Here is a 16,691-nt window from a genome sequence, read left to right as displayed (position 1 = left end):
AGGTAACCCTCTTTGCGGTCCACAACATCTCCAATTTTGGTGTCATCTGCAAACTTATTAACTGTACCTCTTATGCTTGCATCCAAATCATTTATGTAAAAGACAAAAAGTAGAGGGCCCCGCACCGATCCTTGTGGAACTCCACTGGTCACAAGCCTCCAGTCTGAAAAACAATCCTCCACCACCACCCTCTGTCTTCTACCTTTCAGCCAGTTCTGTATCCAAATGGCTAGTTCTCCCTGTATTCCATGAGATCTAACCTTGCTAATCAGTCTCCCATGAGGAACCGTGTTGAACGTCTTACTGAAGTCCATATAGATCACATCTTCTGCTCTGCCCTCATTAATCTTCTTTCTTACTTCTTCAAAAAACTCAATCAAGTTTGTGAGATATGATTCCCCACGCACAAAGCCATGTTGACTGTCTCTAATCAGTCCTTGTCTTTCCAAATACATGTACATCCTGTCCCTCAGGATTCCCTCCAATAACTTGCTCACCACCGAGGTCAGGCTCACCGGTCTATAATTCCCTGGCTTGTCTTTACCGCCCTTCTTAAACAGTGGCATCACGTTTGCCAACCTCCAGTCTTCTGGCACCTCACCTGTGATTTTTGATGATACAAATATCTCAGCAAGAGGCCCAGCAATCACCTCTCTAGCTTCCCACAGAGTTCTCAGATACACCTGATCAGGTTCTGGGGATTTATCCACCTTTAACCGTTTCAAGACATCCAGCACTTCCTCCTCCGGACATTTTGCAAGATGTCACCATCTATTTCCCTACAGTCTATATCTTCCATATCCTTTTCCACAGTAAATACTGATGCAAAATATTCATTTAGTATCTCCCCCATTTTCTGTGGCTCCTCACAAAGGCCGCCTTGCTGATCTTTGAGGACCCTATTCTCTCCCTAGTTACCCTTTTGTCCTTGATATATTTGTAAAACCCTTTGGATTCTCCTTAATTCTATTTGCCAAAGCTATCTCATGTCCCCGTTTTGTCCTCCTGATTTCCCTCTTAAGTATACTCCTATTTTCTTCATACTGTTATAAGGATTCACTCAATCTATCCTGTCTATACCTGATATATGTTTCCTTCTTTTTCTTAACCAAACCCTCAATTTCTTTAGTCATCCAGCATTCCCTATACCTACCAGCCTTCCCTTTCACCCTGACAGGAATATACTTGCTCTGGATTCTTGTTACCTCATTTCTGAAGGCTTCCCATTTTCCAGCCATCCCTTTACCTGCAAACATCTGCCTCCAATCAGCTTTTGAAAACTCTTGCCTAATACCGTCAAAATTGGCCTTCCTCCAATTTAGAACTTCAACTTTTAGATCTGGTCTATCCTTTTCCATCACTATTTTAAAACAAATAGAATTATGATCACTGGCCCCAAAGTGCTCCCCCGCTGACACCTCAGTCACCTGCCCTGCCTTATTTCCCAAGAGTAGATCAAGTTTTGCACCTTCTCTAGTAGGTACATCCACATACTGAATCAGAAAATTGTTTGAAAGGTCTGCAGGGATATGGGCCAGGAGCAGGCAGATGGGACTAGTTTATGCTAGGAATGATGCTCAGCATGGACTGTTTGGATTGAAATGCCTGTTTCTGTGCTGCATAACTCCATAACTTCAATCTGATTGATAAGGAGAAGCACTGTTGAGAATCCTGTTAAACACCTTCCGGATGCCCTGCAGAGGGCACTGCAGGGCATCCAGGAGGTGTTTAACAGGATTCCCTCTATGCATGCCCAACGTACAGCAACTTACTGTGCAAACTTCACAGAAATTAAGCAGGCATGAGCAAACCATTTTGCCAGTTACAGTAAATTCTGACAACATCTTCAATTTCTCTTAAAATAAATGTCTTGAAAGAGTTACATTGTCTTTCCTTAACAGAATATTTTTAAAGCATGTTTACTCAGACAATGTTTGCTATTACAGAAATTACTCGAGTACATGCAGTCCTGGGTTGCAAATGAGATACGTTTGAATCCACTTGCAAGTTGATCTGTATGCAAGCTGGAACACAGTGCACGATAATATAAAATTAGCCCTTTTTAAGTACAGGAAACATTTCTATATCAAAATTACATCCCTGAATGGGACTGTGCTCAAATACAAGCATTTCTAAGCCAGACATTCATTACTCAGGTCCCCTGTACTGATATTTTTATTTTAACCTAGTTTTCAAAGATAAAATGATCAGTAATACAAAGGAAGCCAACACAGGGACTTCAGGTTCACGATTCCAACTGAAGAAGCTTGAATTGTGTGTTCTTCATGCTATAACAGGACCCATAAAAGCACACAGCTTTGTTAATCGGGACATGCAGTACAAAAACTTATACAGAGCAGGAATGAGAACCCAGCTAGAGTACTGGGTACAGTTCTGGGTGTTACACGTTAGGAAGGTGAACAAGTTGGGGCGAGTGCAGAACAGGTTAAGAAGAGTGTTTAGTGGGATGAAATACTAACTAGAGGATAGATTGGAGAAGTTAGGACTGGTATCCTTGGATTGCAGGCTGCTGAAAGGAAATTTAATAGAAAAAATCTTCAAAATCATCTGTGGTGTGGACACAGTATACAGGAAGAAACTGCTCCCCCTCAGAAGAGGATCAAGAACTAGTTGACACAGATTTAAAATGTTCTACAAAAGAAGCAAATGTGACGTGAGAAAATTCATTTTCATACAGCAAGTAATTAAGGGCTAGAATGCACTGCTTGGGAGCGTGGTGGGGCAGCAACTGAGACATTTAAGGGGACATAAGATGATTATTTATATAGATTCAATGTGCAGGTTTATGGGAAAACAACAGATGAAGCCAAATGCTCAGCGAGCTGGCATGGACATGATGGGCTAAATGGCCTGCACTTGTAATGTAACAGTTGAGATTCTGAAATCTGATAGATAACCACTTGGTTAACACTGAATTCATGTAATGTCTAGTTAAGGCTATCTTTTGACATTATTGACAGAAGCTACCAAACTGCAGCTAGTCTCAGTTAATTATTATTGCATTGTGAGCATCTACAAGATAGCTGAGGTCATCACCTTGCCTATTGTCTGTGGCTGTTCAAAAAATGTTTAAAACTACAGAAAATATGGAACATAAATTTTGGTACCTTACAAACTGCAGAATAATTTACAGTCTCAAGTAAGCATTACTGCCAACACTAGCATTTCAATTTATTTATAATCAGAATGTCTGATTTTGATTGACCAACATCAAAAGTCAAACACATAGGTAGAAAAAAAAATCAATGTTGCATGTTGGAGAAAGAAATTATTAAGTCAATTGTAGGAGTTGCTAGTGAGATTTCAAATTACTAAGATATTTAGTAGAAAAATTGACATATTATTGAAAATTTACTTTTTGTGGGAAAGGGGCAGGAAAAAGTATGTTAAGGAATGGAAGATACTTCAATCTATCCTAATAAAAATGATAATCGCTACACAATGGAACCATTTTGTCAATGATCACCAACGTGGCAGTAACGTTTACATTTTTCCTGAACTGTCAGGGGTGCATGTGGTAAGTTAAGTATTTGACCAACAGATAATTCCTGCTTCATACACTGATTATAGCATTGCATCCTCAAAAAGCTTTAATAATACACGATACAGGGGACTTAATTATTGTACAAAAACATATGGCACTTCTTAACAATTAAGACAGTGAGAAAAGTTCAGGTCAAAGAAAAGGTTCCTACCTTTATCATTCTAGAAAGATCTCCAGCATCTGCCAGTTCCAATACAATGTTTAGCTCATTGTCTTCAATGAATGATGCAAGATATTTGATTACATTTGCATGGTTCAGTTGCTGTGAAATACACAGACACATAAATCATTTAATTGAGTTAATTATTGTGGATATTCAATGTCAGCAATTTTACAATTGGATTAATTGTAATTTTAATATTATTTCATGCAATGATTAAATCACATTATCTTAAAGTAACTGAACACCTTCTTTCAGACATTCTGAAATATGTGGATTCTTCAGTTCACCATAACGTTGTAAGATTTTTGTTAAATCCTGCCGTATTCCTTGTTCTAATTGTGCTACAGCTGTGATGAGATTTCATTTTGTGCAGCATGTGATTCTGTCCCCAGTTATGGAGATCAAATAGAGATCTTCTGAGTAGCCTTGGAAAAAGAGCCTGAAAATACTATCTTTTTTCTCTGCTCATTTTTTCATGAGATGTGAATGTTACTGGTAAGGCCACTACTTCTTGCCTATTTCTAATTGCCCATTGAATTAAATAACTTCCGGAGATCAATTCAGATGATAGTTAAGAGTCATTGTTGAGAGTCTGCAGCTAGTATGGACCTTGAGTCACAATTACGCCAGACCAGATACAGACAGTAGATTTCCTTCTCGAGATAATCAGATGGGTTTTTATGACAATTGATGGTTGCCATGGTCACTTTTACTGACGTTAGTTTTCAATTCCATTTTTATTGTTTTGAGTTGAAAACCCAATTGTGTGGTTGGATTTGCACCAGTGGTGTCTAGCTTGATGAGGGAAACCATATGTGCAGGGGAGGGAGACACCTTGGGGGAGGAGGAGGGGCCAACTTGAAAAGTATGCATTAGTGGGGAGATATCCCTCCCACTTCATGACAGAAGTCTGGGCAGAGTAACCTATCAAGCCATTTCTCACACTTCTAAATTCTTCCTACCAGCCACAAAATTGATGTCAGGAGGGAACCAACTCTTAACTGGCCATTCATTGGCAAGTAGCCGTGGGCTTCCCTTACCTACCAAAAAACAGTAGGCACATCAAAACTGTGTGGGCCACCATGCAATTTTGAGGTGCCCCACCAGCAAATGCACCAGCAGGGGAATGTAAACCACTTCCCCCAAGAAAATGAATTGATTTATAATTTTAAAACGCTTGGGAATTGTGAAGGTTACTGCATATTTGAAATCTTACAGATTACTTTGTACAGATCCACTTTCCTCCTGTCTCATCTCTGACATGGTTTTGATAGGTCTTTGTCAATTTCAGTTTAGTTCTAGTCAAACAATTGAAACTTAAAATAGTAAACAGAATAATTTCCAAAATTTCATTGCATCAAAGAAAAGCTCAAAGCTTACCTCAATAGGCTACGTAGATCTCAATGACTTAAAAGGGCAATAAATAATACATACAAATTAATCCAAACAGAAAATTCTGGAGTAACTCAGCAGATCTGGTAGTACCATAGAGAGGGGGAAACTGGGTTAATGTTTTGAATCCAGTATAACTCTTTCTCATAACTATATTAGTTAAAGTAGCCAGTGCCTTGTTTCTGTTTGCGCAATTCACCAAGTAAATTTGATAAATGTGAAACAGTTCAGAGGGGTCTTATGAACTGGTGGTTATGCCCCTATCCCTGGGCCAGTAAGTCAGGATTCAAATCCCACCGGGCATGCAAGCATGTCGTAATACGTCTTCATACTCTTAAACAGTTAACAGTGAAAAGGGTTGAAAGATGACAAAGAATGATTGTGCCTATGGCCAAAATTAATAGCCTATCTTTTATGAATTGTGTTCTGCAGAGAAGGGTAGCTCAGACAATATCAAATACAGTCAGTTCCGCTATAACGCAAGGCAAATTGGCTTTAACACAACTGAAGGAATTTATACCATTATTTGTAGAACGCAAACTTTTCTCACTTGTACTGGCTATAATGCAATTCTGGCCCCATTCGTTTAAATGGCATGGCTATCGCAAGATTTTCTTACAACATGAGATTGCACAAGAACAGAACTGTTGGATTATATTAGAACTGATTGTAATTAGTTGAAGAGGTCCCACTGAAAAAGAGCTCTCCTTGTCGTTACTTTAAAGCAAATACAACCTTATTGTTATTTGATTTTTTTGTGTAAATATTTTAGAAACTGAGATTAACTCCCAAAATGGTCACAAGTGCATATGACAATATTTTTAGCGTTTGTCGTATTGAATAACAAGGAATACCAGACTGTGAACATAGTGAGAGCTGTCATGAGCACTAAAGGCTTATGGTGTCAGCAGCTTAACAGCTTCTCTACATTACAACTGATATGGTTCTCCTAAAATTGGACTCTCCAAACTACCAATTGGCTAGAGCCTGCAATGTATCTAATTTCAAAACAAAATATGATCCAAGTATATTGTGCAGTATTTGTTGTTGTTTCAATATCTACCAGTCAGTTCATTCCAATTACAGAAAATATGAAAGCAATTTCTTGCAATTATCTTGCCTTAGTTTGTAAAGTAATTCTCAGATTCCATTCTTACCTTTAAGAGATCTATTTCTTTGATGCAATCTTGACGAGCTTTGGCATCCATCATTTCAAATATCTGGAAGAAATAATAATTCAAATATTCCTATTCTTGCTCAATACACAATAAAAGTACAATGGATTTATTCGACTCCCTTCAAATCATAAAGACCCACATTTTGTATGTGTTAAAACCTTGATTCAAAACGAAGCAAGAATGATGATACTTATCGAAACACAAACTTCAAAGTAAATTCAAGAAAAGACAGAGTAGGATTTAATCAAATAAAATGATGAACGCAAAATAACTTTTTATCAATCAAAATAAGGGTACTAAATGTCTGGTTTGAAGATGAAATTCAAGCATTGCTATGATATACATGTTGTACACTAGCAAAGTTCTAGTAGTTCTAGTATCACTTATTTAGAGTCAAAGCTATACTGTTGCAAAGATGGTTTAATAACAATAGCTTATATTTCAACTTTAGGAATTTCAAAAGGAGTTACAAAGACATCATTCCAGACAACATGGGAAATTATTTCTGAGAAAATACTGGGGTATTTTCCTTTACCACTTCAGTCTGCCTCACAGGGGCAGCACGCTGGAAATCAAGCTCCACAACTGCCAGAATTGTCACAAAAGTTAAAGCTTTTTTTTTCCAAAAAGAAGTGCACAGAATACCCCCACTTGTCTGCCTTTTAAACCCTAGGTAACGGAAAGCATGGACATGGTTTCTGTACTTAACAAGAATGACTATTTATTAAAGTAAATAGACTCTAGTTATAAATAAATAATTGTGACCTGTTGGCACACAACTCTATTAATTGAAACTCTAATCCCCTTACAATCTCTCCTTACTCGGAGCTTTCAAATACAGACAGAGAAAAAAAAATGCATATTAGGGACAAAGGGAAAGACTGAAAAGACAGCTCAGTGGTTCCAGAGATAGATCTTGTGATTCGCGTTCTGGCCCGAATGCTGCTTTTGTTATCCATCGCTGGATATTTGCACCGGTTTGTAAGAGGCACAAGTTGACTGGTTCATTTATAAAAGGTCTGACTTGTCAATTAAAAGGTCACAGCTTAGAACAAATGCTGAGGTAAGAAAATTGGTTTTCTTCAGGCTTTACATTAGCTTTTACTGCAGAGATCAGAGGAAGCTTTTGAGCTGGTAGATATCTGGTGATGTTTCTGTATCTTGTTCAAGCTCCAAACTACATGAGAACATAGTTGGTCATCAATCACTGGTCACTTTTCCACAGACCAACCAAAGTCCCATCTGCACACAACCCTTTGGCTTCAGTTCATCGGCAAACTCACTTTAACCACTGCATGATCAAGCAGCTATTTAAATAGTGCTTATAATGAGTCAAAACATGCAGCAATCATATAGCATTCTATCATTTTGGAGTAATTATCTTCTCATTTCAATCCACAATTATAAATGCTGGAGAAAAATAAAAAAAACCGCCTTTACTACTACAAATAGATATATTTACCTCTAATGTTCCCTTAATACACCACATTTAAATAAGTTTATTCACATAATAAGCAACACTGCACATAGTATAAATACTGTTTTATGCTATCTATCTTATTTAGCGCAGGCCAAAGTTGTCAAATTAAATTAAGGATTGAATTTATACTGTTTAAAATGACACAGATCAAACCTGCATAAGTCTTCTCTTTAAGCAGCATGTCAATTGCAGTGTCACTAAAAGCTTTTGCTTAATTTTTAAGTTGGGGAACTTATTTTCTGAGCCTCTTTCCAACTCAAACTAGGAAATGGTTTCTCAAGAACTTGGTAGGGTGAACAAGAATAACAACTGTCTTAAACCTCTGTAAACACAGAGATGCAAGCTTTAACAAAGCCCTTGGTCAAAGGATCAGCAGTGTATAAACGGCATGTAATACAGCCTTCTTTTTAAATGGGCTGGAGCTACAGCAAGCTGGACAAAGGACACACTAAAATAAACATATTTGTTTTTAGTTATGATTAAGAGTAACACTTGAGCAACTGACCAACAAACCAAGGCTGAATACTAACTGCTGGCAAGAAAAAGCAAAGAAGAGCCAGCTGTATACTAATATATTTAGTCATGACCTAAGAAACTTCTGCAAAACCATGCAAGCTCCCCATGATCCATGTTAATCTGGCCCCTCACTGGTCCTCACTATGAACAGGTCAGAAAACAATTCCATCAATCTCAGATGGAAAATGCACTTTGAGGCTCTTTACAACAGTGACTCAATGGTCATGGACACTACTTTTGACTCTGCCAAAACCCAGTGATGAAAACTCCCATTAGCATCTGTCTGATTGAAATTTGCTAAAAGATTGCACGATTTGCAGTCAATCACTTCTGCTATTTCAATAGCTATGTGTGCCAGTCAATAAGATTCACAGAGATCCTATACAGGATTCAGACAGCAACATTCTCCTTTGGGAAGTTGCTCAGATGAGTCTTTTGTTATCACCACTTGTCAATGATCTCAAAGGTTGCAGTCTTCAAGGCAGTCATTCTCCCAAAACTCTTCTACTGCTGCAAAACCTGTGTGATGTATCGATGTCAATTAAGAAAGCTTAAGGGATACCAGTGCAGCCTATGGAAGATCCAGGCTCGGCAGTTCTCTGCTGCTGCAAACTCTGGATGACATATTGACAATAGTTGACAAAACTTGAACTACCACACATATGAACTATGGAAGATTCTGGATTGACCACTGCACGAAGTGTTCTCCAGGAAGCAAGTACCCTGAACAAACAGTCAAGAGTGTGATGCTGGAAAAGCACAATAGGTCAGCACCACTCAAGGAGCAGGAGAATCGAAGTTTCGGGCATAAGCCCTTCATCAGGAATGAGGCTTGTAGCCGGGGGAAAGGTAGTTGAGAATGCAATAGGTAGATGAAGGTGGGGGAGAAGGTAATAGGTCAGAGAGGAGGATGGAGCAGATAGATGGGAAAGGTGATGGACAGGTCAAGAGGGGGATGCCGAGTTGGAGGGTTTGGACTGGGAACATGTTGGGGGAGAGGAAATGAGGAAACTTGTGAAATCCACATTAATCATGTGTGGTTGCAGGGTCCCAAAGCATAATATGAGGAATACAACTTTTTTTCTGCAGGAGAATCTGCAATGACCCATTCACAATGTTCTCTAGCTATAAAGATGGAGGTGGAGATGGAGATGGAACAATTCTCCATGGCTGAATACTTCCATCTCCATCTCCAGCAAGATATTAACCACAGGCATCTACGATAAGCCCAGTGATTCCCACAGCTATTAGACTCCCACCCTATTTCCTGTAAAAACGCCATCTGTTATTCCCAATTCCTCTGCCACATTGTTCCCAGGATGACCAATGCCGTCTTAGAAATCCCAGATGACCTCCTTCAAATATCGCAAATTCCCTTTCACTTGGTTAATGATGCTCTCCACCACATTTTCTCCACTCCCCGTATCTCCACCCTTGAACCCCACCCCTCCCAACGCAACTAGGACAGAACCCCCAGTCCTCACCTTTCACCCCACCAACCTCTGTATACATTGTATCATCCTCCGTCATTTCCACCACCTACAAACAGACCCCGCTGCCTGAGATATATTCCTGCACCCCCCACCCCTATCAGTGTTCCAGAGAGACCATTCCCTCTGCGACTCCCTTGTCAGATCCATGCCCCCCACGAGCCCACACTCCACTCCTGGCACTTTCTCCTGCCACCACAGGAAATGCAAAACCTGCACCCACACCTCCAATGAAGGCCCCAAAGGATCCTTCTACATCTGACAAAAATTACTTGTACCTCCACCAATGTCATCTACTGTATGCATTGCACCAGACGTGGTCTCCTCTACACTGGGGAGACAAGACGCCAACTTGCAGATCATTTCAGAGCACATCTCAGGGATACTTGCACCAACCAACTCTACTCCCCCATGGCTGAACACTTCAATTCCCCCTCCCACTCCACCAAGTACATGCAGGTCCTGGGCCTCCTCCATCTCCAAACCCTTACCACCCGCCTCAAATTAAGCCTTAGGACCCTGCAACTACATTGGATCAATATGGATTTCACCAGTTTCCTCATTTCTCCTCCCCCACCTCATATTACCCCAGTTTCCAAGCCTCCAACTCGGCACTGCCCTCTTGACCTGTCCATCACCTTTCCCATCTATCTGCTTCACCCTCCTAACCGACCTATCACCTTCGTCCCCACCTTCATCTACTTATTGCATTCTCAGCTACCTTACTCCCAAACCCATCCCCCTCCCATTTATCTCACAGCCTCATTCCTGAAGAAGAGCTTATCCCCCAAATGTTGATTCTCCTGCTTTGTAGATGCTGCCTGACCTGCTGTACTCTTCCAGGACCACACTCCGAATCTGCACCCTGAACAAAGAGGCAACTATTCTCATGCAACAAATACACTGGACAGATCACACGTCAACATACTGAACATCTATCTTCTGAACTATATTCTCTACTCCCAGCTTAGAACTGTTCAAAGATAACAGTGAGACCAGTAGCAGTACTTCAAAGATACATGAAAGCGTACCTGTAGAAAAACAGTTTTGACACTAATGACTGAAAAGAGAGAGAACCTGAACACCCACAATCGTAAGTCTTGCTTCATCAAGATGTAGCTGGTTTTTATAGAAGGCTGATGACAGAGCAGGAATTAAGCTAAAACAGGCATGCAATCTATCATCTGATTGACAATTCACCGATTCCTGTTGTTGAATGTGGATTTTTTATTTCTTTCAAATGCTGTTTCTTGGTTAATCTTTTCCTTGCTATTTTCTACATCCTTTATCTTTGACTGACTTCATTCTAATCTCTGACAGCCTCTCTCACTTCCTTTTCCCTTTTTTCTCTTTCTCTCTCCATCACTCTACTCTGTACTCCATGTCAAGTGTCCTCATTGGTCTGAGGGCCTGCTAAGAAGAGCAACAGAAATATGAAAGATTACTCTTTTTTAGGAAATAACTGTGATGCATAGATTATTAGACACATGAATGGATTTTGAGGCATTGCTTATGATGAGTCAAAGGATCTATAAAATTAGAAGATAAATGTATATTTTTATAGGTGTTTCAGAATCTCAGGGAAACACAAAGTGCTTTAAACCAACAAAGTATTTTTAAATGCATAGTAACTCATTTATGATGGGAATGTTTATGCTGTGAGGTGCGACAATACAACATTATCCTAGATCCTATTTTATCAATTTACTAATTAAATTTTGACTTCCTAGTTCCTGTCATATGAAAGAAGTTTTTATGATTACAAACTCTGATTTACTGTACGAAATAGAAAAACAGATTAATCCCTCAATTTTTTGTTTATGAATGGACTATCCTCTTTAGTATTCCAACAAATTTGTTTATTGGAAGACATTTTCCCTCTTGAACTTTTATGGCTGTTAATAAAATTACCTGGTACAGGTGCACAATCCTTTATCCGAAATGCTTGGAACCACCTGTTTTTGGAATTCAGAATTTTTCGAATTTCAGGATAAATGACAGTTAGATAGTGAAATTTTTAAAAAATCTTACCAAACAGCAGATACACTGAGTAAAACAGGCCCTGAAATAGAATGGAGGCCTGCCTCCCCCCCACCCCACCCTACCCCACTCCAGGTCTCAATTGAGTGACACACATCAAGGGGGTGTAGAGTTGGGTTAACTGTTTACAAGCCAAACAACCTTGTTAATGAGAAAAACAACTTCATGGAAAATCCTTCAGATTTCAGAGCTTTTTGGATTTTGAGATTTCGAATAAAGCGTTGTCTATCTGTAACAGAAATTTTCCACCCTAAGCATGAGCAGATCATCACTAACTGTGATTCACATGGATCTCTTATCCGATGCATTCTTAATTTAAATCTCTCATTTTTGTATTGCCAATGGAAATTCTACATCAACTCTGTCTCATTCGGAACATCTTGAAAATCCCTTCAGAACATCTGCACCAGCAATCAATCTACTTTGATCAGTAAATGAATGAAGGGCTATGGGGGAATGGCAGGAAAAGTCAAAATGAGGATTATCAGATCAAGAATCATCTTAGTAAATGGCAGAGCAGACTCAGTGGGCTGACTGGCTTACCACTGCTTTTCTGTCTTTTAAAGATGTAAGATTATGATAGACTGTTGTTAGGCTGGAATGGGATTTTCAAGTCAGTTTATGAAAACAAAAATCTAGAAGTGTTGATATCAATAAAAAAAACTCTCCTAAAAACTACCCGAACAGTTCACTAACTCCATTCGCAAAATACTGCAGATGCCCTAGTTACAGTCGTCAATTCAGAAACTGTGCCGTAGACATAATCTACTGTTGAAAATCACAAGCACCTGTAATTAAGGTCAGATTGACACAATAGCTTGAAAATTTCCAGCTGATCAAACTTAGATTTATGAGAGGCACATCGTTGAACATAGTTGATTAGAAAAATACCTCGATCATCAAGGCCTATTGGTACAGTTTTAGCATCCCTACCTTTGAATCAGGAAGCTTACGTTCAAGCTCCACGTATTCCAGATTTGTGTCATATCATGCCTGAACAAGATGATGAGAGGGATCTACGAATGGGTGGGTCATCCCTGACAAACATGACTGAACTTTTTGAAAAGGTGACTTCAGTAGTAAAAAGCTGAATATTTATGCTCATTATTTAATTGAAATTGTTGGACACAACTGACAAAGTGCATCGTAAGAGACAGTTAGTTATAGTGGAAGTTCATAGAATCAAAGACAAATAATTCACATCATAAAAAGTTGGTTAAATTGGTCGGCGACCGTGAGTGCGAATAATGAACAGTTACATCTATTGACAATGTGATTAGTGGTTCCTGCAAGATATCGATGTCTTCGCTACTCTCTATACTTGAAACTGTCTCTACAGAGTTGGAACACCTTTGTGTGAGCCAGATCAGACAGAGTATTTCAGGAAAACAAATGTAATTTTTCAGACCCATCTTCTGACAGTGGATTCTGAACAACTCACCAAGCACAAGAACCCTGACAGAATGAAAAAAGAAAAAAAGAAAATACAGTAAAAACTGTGTCTGCAAAAGCAAGTCAGAAGCATGGACTCCTGCATGAACGATTCACCTCCTGACTCCCCAAAGCCTGTCCACCATCTACAAGGCCTAAGTTAGAAGTGTGATGGTATACTCCCCACTTGCCTGGATGGATGCAGATCCATCAACACACAAGAAGTTTGACACCACCAGGACAAAGCTGCCCACTTGATTGGCACCGCATCCACAATTATCCACTCCCTCCACCACTCATGCATAGTACACACTGCTGCTACTATCTACGAGATGCACTGCAGAAATTTGTCTTGGATCCTCAAACTGCACCTTCCAAACCCACAACCACTTCCATCTGGAAGGACAAGGGCAGCAGGTAACATGGGAACACCACCATCACCACCTGCAAGTTCCTCTCCAAGCCACTTACCGTCCTGACTTGGAAATATACTGCCATTGCTGGGTTAAAATCCTGGAATTCCCTCTCTAAAGCACTGTGGGTCTATTTACAAGAAGGCAGTTCATAACCACCTTCTCAAGAGCAGCTAGAGACGGTATAAATACTGACTAGCCAGAAACTTCCATATCCCAAGAGTGAATTAAAAAAAAACTTCAATGATGGTACAGTGCAAAGGTGCAATAGACAAGATTTTCCTCAGCCACCAGGGCCTAATGGATGATCCTTCTTGGTTTCCTCCTGAATACCCACATCTTGACTGCCACCTTACAGACCACCTTCAACTTACTCAGTCCAGCACCACAATGTGACAGCAGTGTGAATCATGTACAAACTGCATTGCAGCAACTCATTAAGACTCTTTCTATAATGCACTCTAAACTCATGATGTCTACCAGAAAATGAATGGAAACACCATTAACTGCAAGTTCCTCTCTAAGTCACACAAGAGACTAACTTGAAACCACATCACCATTTTTCCCCAATATCACTGGGTCAAAATCCAGTAGCTCATGCTGACAGCACTCTGGATTTACTGACACCCCACAGACAGCAATTTCTTAATGGGTGATGAATGCTGTCTTAGCTCACGACACTCCCATCATAAGAATAAATATTTTTTAAAAACTTAAAATCTAGACAATTTCAGCTGCTCGATATGTAAGTGATCATAAATCACTATTCATTCTAGTATACAGCCCCATTTGCTAATTTTCAAATACTGATACTTTGATTTATTTTTGCAATAAAACCTGGATACAATCCACAGCTGGATGATTGAGAAAAAGTAGTACAAGTCGCACCATACAAGTATCATGAGCTGACTGTTTTCAGTGAAAAAGCATCTCACCACTTCTATTTGACATTCAACTAGCTCACCAAAATCTGAAAATCAGCTACACCGGATTCATATCTATCATAGCTACTATAGCCAGTAAGAGCTCTTGTACCTTGCAGCAAGTGGATAATCTTTTTACTTCCCAAAAGTCATGTTTCCATTAAAAAAAAACATTCAGCAGTGTTGTGGAATATTCTCCATTTGCCTGGATGTAGCAACCATAACACTTAAGAAGTATGACATCACCCAGGACAAAACGGTGGCTCAGTGGTTAGCACTGCTACTTCACAACATCAAGGACCCAGATTTTATTTCACCCTCAGGCGAATGTCACAATGGAGTTTGCACATTCTCCCTGTGTCTGCGTGGGTTTCCTCCGGGTGCTCTGGTTTTCTCTCACAATCCAAAGATGTACAGGTTACATGAATTGGCCATGCTAAATTGCCCATAGTGTTCAGGGATGTGTAGGTCAGGTGCATTAGTCAGGGGTAAATGTAGAGTAGCAGAGTAAGGGAATGGGTCTGGGTGGGTTACTCCTCAGAGAGTCGGTGTGGATGTGTTGGGCCAAATAGCCTGCTTACACACTGTCGGGATCCTACCTAACTATCCACTTCCTCTCCATCAGCAGCATACTGTGGCTGCTACATCTATTTCTTTTTAAACATAGCATGTACCGTTGCAACTAGCAAAGGCTTTCTCAGCAGCAGCTCCACCACCTCAAAAGTTAAGGATAACAGGTACATGGGAACACTACGACTTCCATGTTTACTTCAGATGATAAACTATTCTGACTTGAAAATATAACTTGTTTTTGATTTAATCTTTGGTATGGTCAACATTAAACAAGTTGGTTTATTTGGTGTCTGCTTGCATACCTCAGCAATACTATGTTCAAACAGTACCTTGGCGACATGCGACTCTCTGATTCTACCTGTTGAAGATAATGTGGTGCTTATGTTGGTGAATGAGGTGCAAGGCCTTGAAAATGACATGCCCCAAAATAGTGTCAATAAGGAGGGAGTTTAGGACATTCACTCCTTGGATGAAATCATCGTGTAAAGATAAACCGAGCCAGCACTTGTGCAGTCGGGTAGCTGTGCTCCAATGTTTCCCTTCACTCCTTGGACTTTTCTTGGTGAGCCTTTAGCAAGTGATTGTTTTCATATCTTTCACCATCCTTAGCCATAGTGACCACTTCAAGCATGCTGCTTAACTTTTTTTAAAAAAAGGGATTCCTTTGTATCCTCTGAACACTAAATCAAAACTCTAGAATTCCATCGAGGATCTTCAACTGAATAAAATGTGGAGTTCAAGGAATTCAGGTTCTCGAGGACAAGGATGGATAATAAACGCTGATGTAAATAATGATTTGAATTCTTGCTGCAGTCACTAAATAAAAAATAACAGCTTTGACAATGACTACAAAATAAACCTAAAAAAAACTAAAATTTTTATTTTGAATCTAATTTGTGTAGAAATACCTGAATGGCTGTTGATTCTTGGCTTTGATTTTGACCATATTTGTGGTCCAATACTGTTAATTTATTTGTACCTACCTGAACTTTCTTCAAAGCTACAGGCATCCCATCTAGGAGACATGCTGCTCGATACACTTCGCTAAATTGTCCACGGCCAATCTTCTTCTCTATTTGGAAGTTTCCCAGAGTACCGAGGCCCAAATCAGGACGCAGGGGCTTCTGTAAATTTGAACATTGCATAAAGTCAAACAGAGTAACAAGAAAAAAATAAGAAACATATGACAGTAGAAACAGGAAATGGCTGAACAATCAAACCATTTTTGCTAACTTGACACAATGATTTTTGAAGTCAATTCTGAATTCAATGCTGCTAAACTTGTAATGCTATTTATATTGGAATTACAATGCAGAATTTGAAAATTTGGAAAATCTGGCAGAAGAAAGAGTTAAAGTTATAGTCATAGAATCACAGAATCCCTACAGTATGGAAGAAAGCCATTTGGCTCATCGAGTCCACACCAACCGTCTGAGGAGCATCCCATCTACATCCACCTCTGTTCCTGCATTTCCCACGGTTCATCCACCTAGCCTGCACATCCCCGGACACGACAGGCAGTATAGC

General features: G+C 39.6%; 1 protein-coding gene across 7 annotated transcripts in view; it reads right to left on the bottom strand.

Annotated features, from left to right (window-relative positions):
* The window catches only part of nek7 (NIMA-related kinase 7), a 189,583-nt gene that overhangs the window by 48,451 nt on the left and 124,441 nt on the right, over positions 1 to 16,691 (bottom strand). For all 7 annotated transcript variants that reach the window (XM_060830196.1, XM_060830193.1, XM_060830200.1 and 4 more), the window contains 3 exons: positions 16,148 to 16,288; positions 6,278 to 6,340; positions 3,717 to 3,827 (listed from right to left, as the gene is read on the bottom strand). In XM_060830196.1, the coding sequence (XP_060686179.1) occupies positions 3,717 to 3,827; positions 6,278 to 6,340; positions 16,148 to 16,288 (315 nt within the window). The remainder of the gene's footprint in view (positions 1 to 3,716; positions 3,828 to 6,277; positions 6,341 to 16,147; positions 16,289 to 16,691) is intronic.

This window comes from Hemiscyllium ocellatum, chromosome 9, assembly GCF_020745735.1.
Source record: "Hemiscyllium ocellatum isolate sHemOce1 chromosome 9, sHemOce1.pat.X.cur, whole genome shotgun sequence".
Taxonomy (NCBI): domain Eukaryota; kingdom Metazoa; phylum Chordata; class Chondrichthyes; order Orectolobiformes; family Hemiscylliidae; genus Hemiscyllium; species Hemiscyllium ocellatum.
Note: the sequence above shows the minus strand (reverse complement) of the source record. Positions and strands in the feature narration are given on the sequence as shown.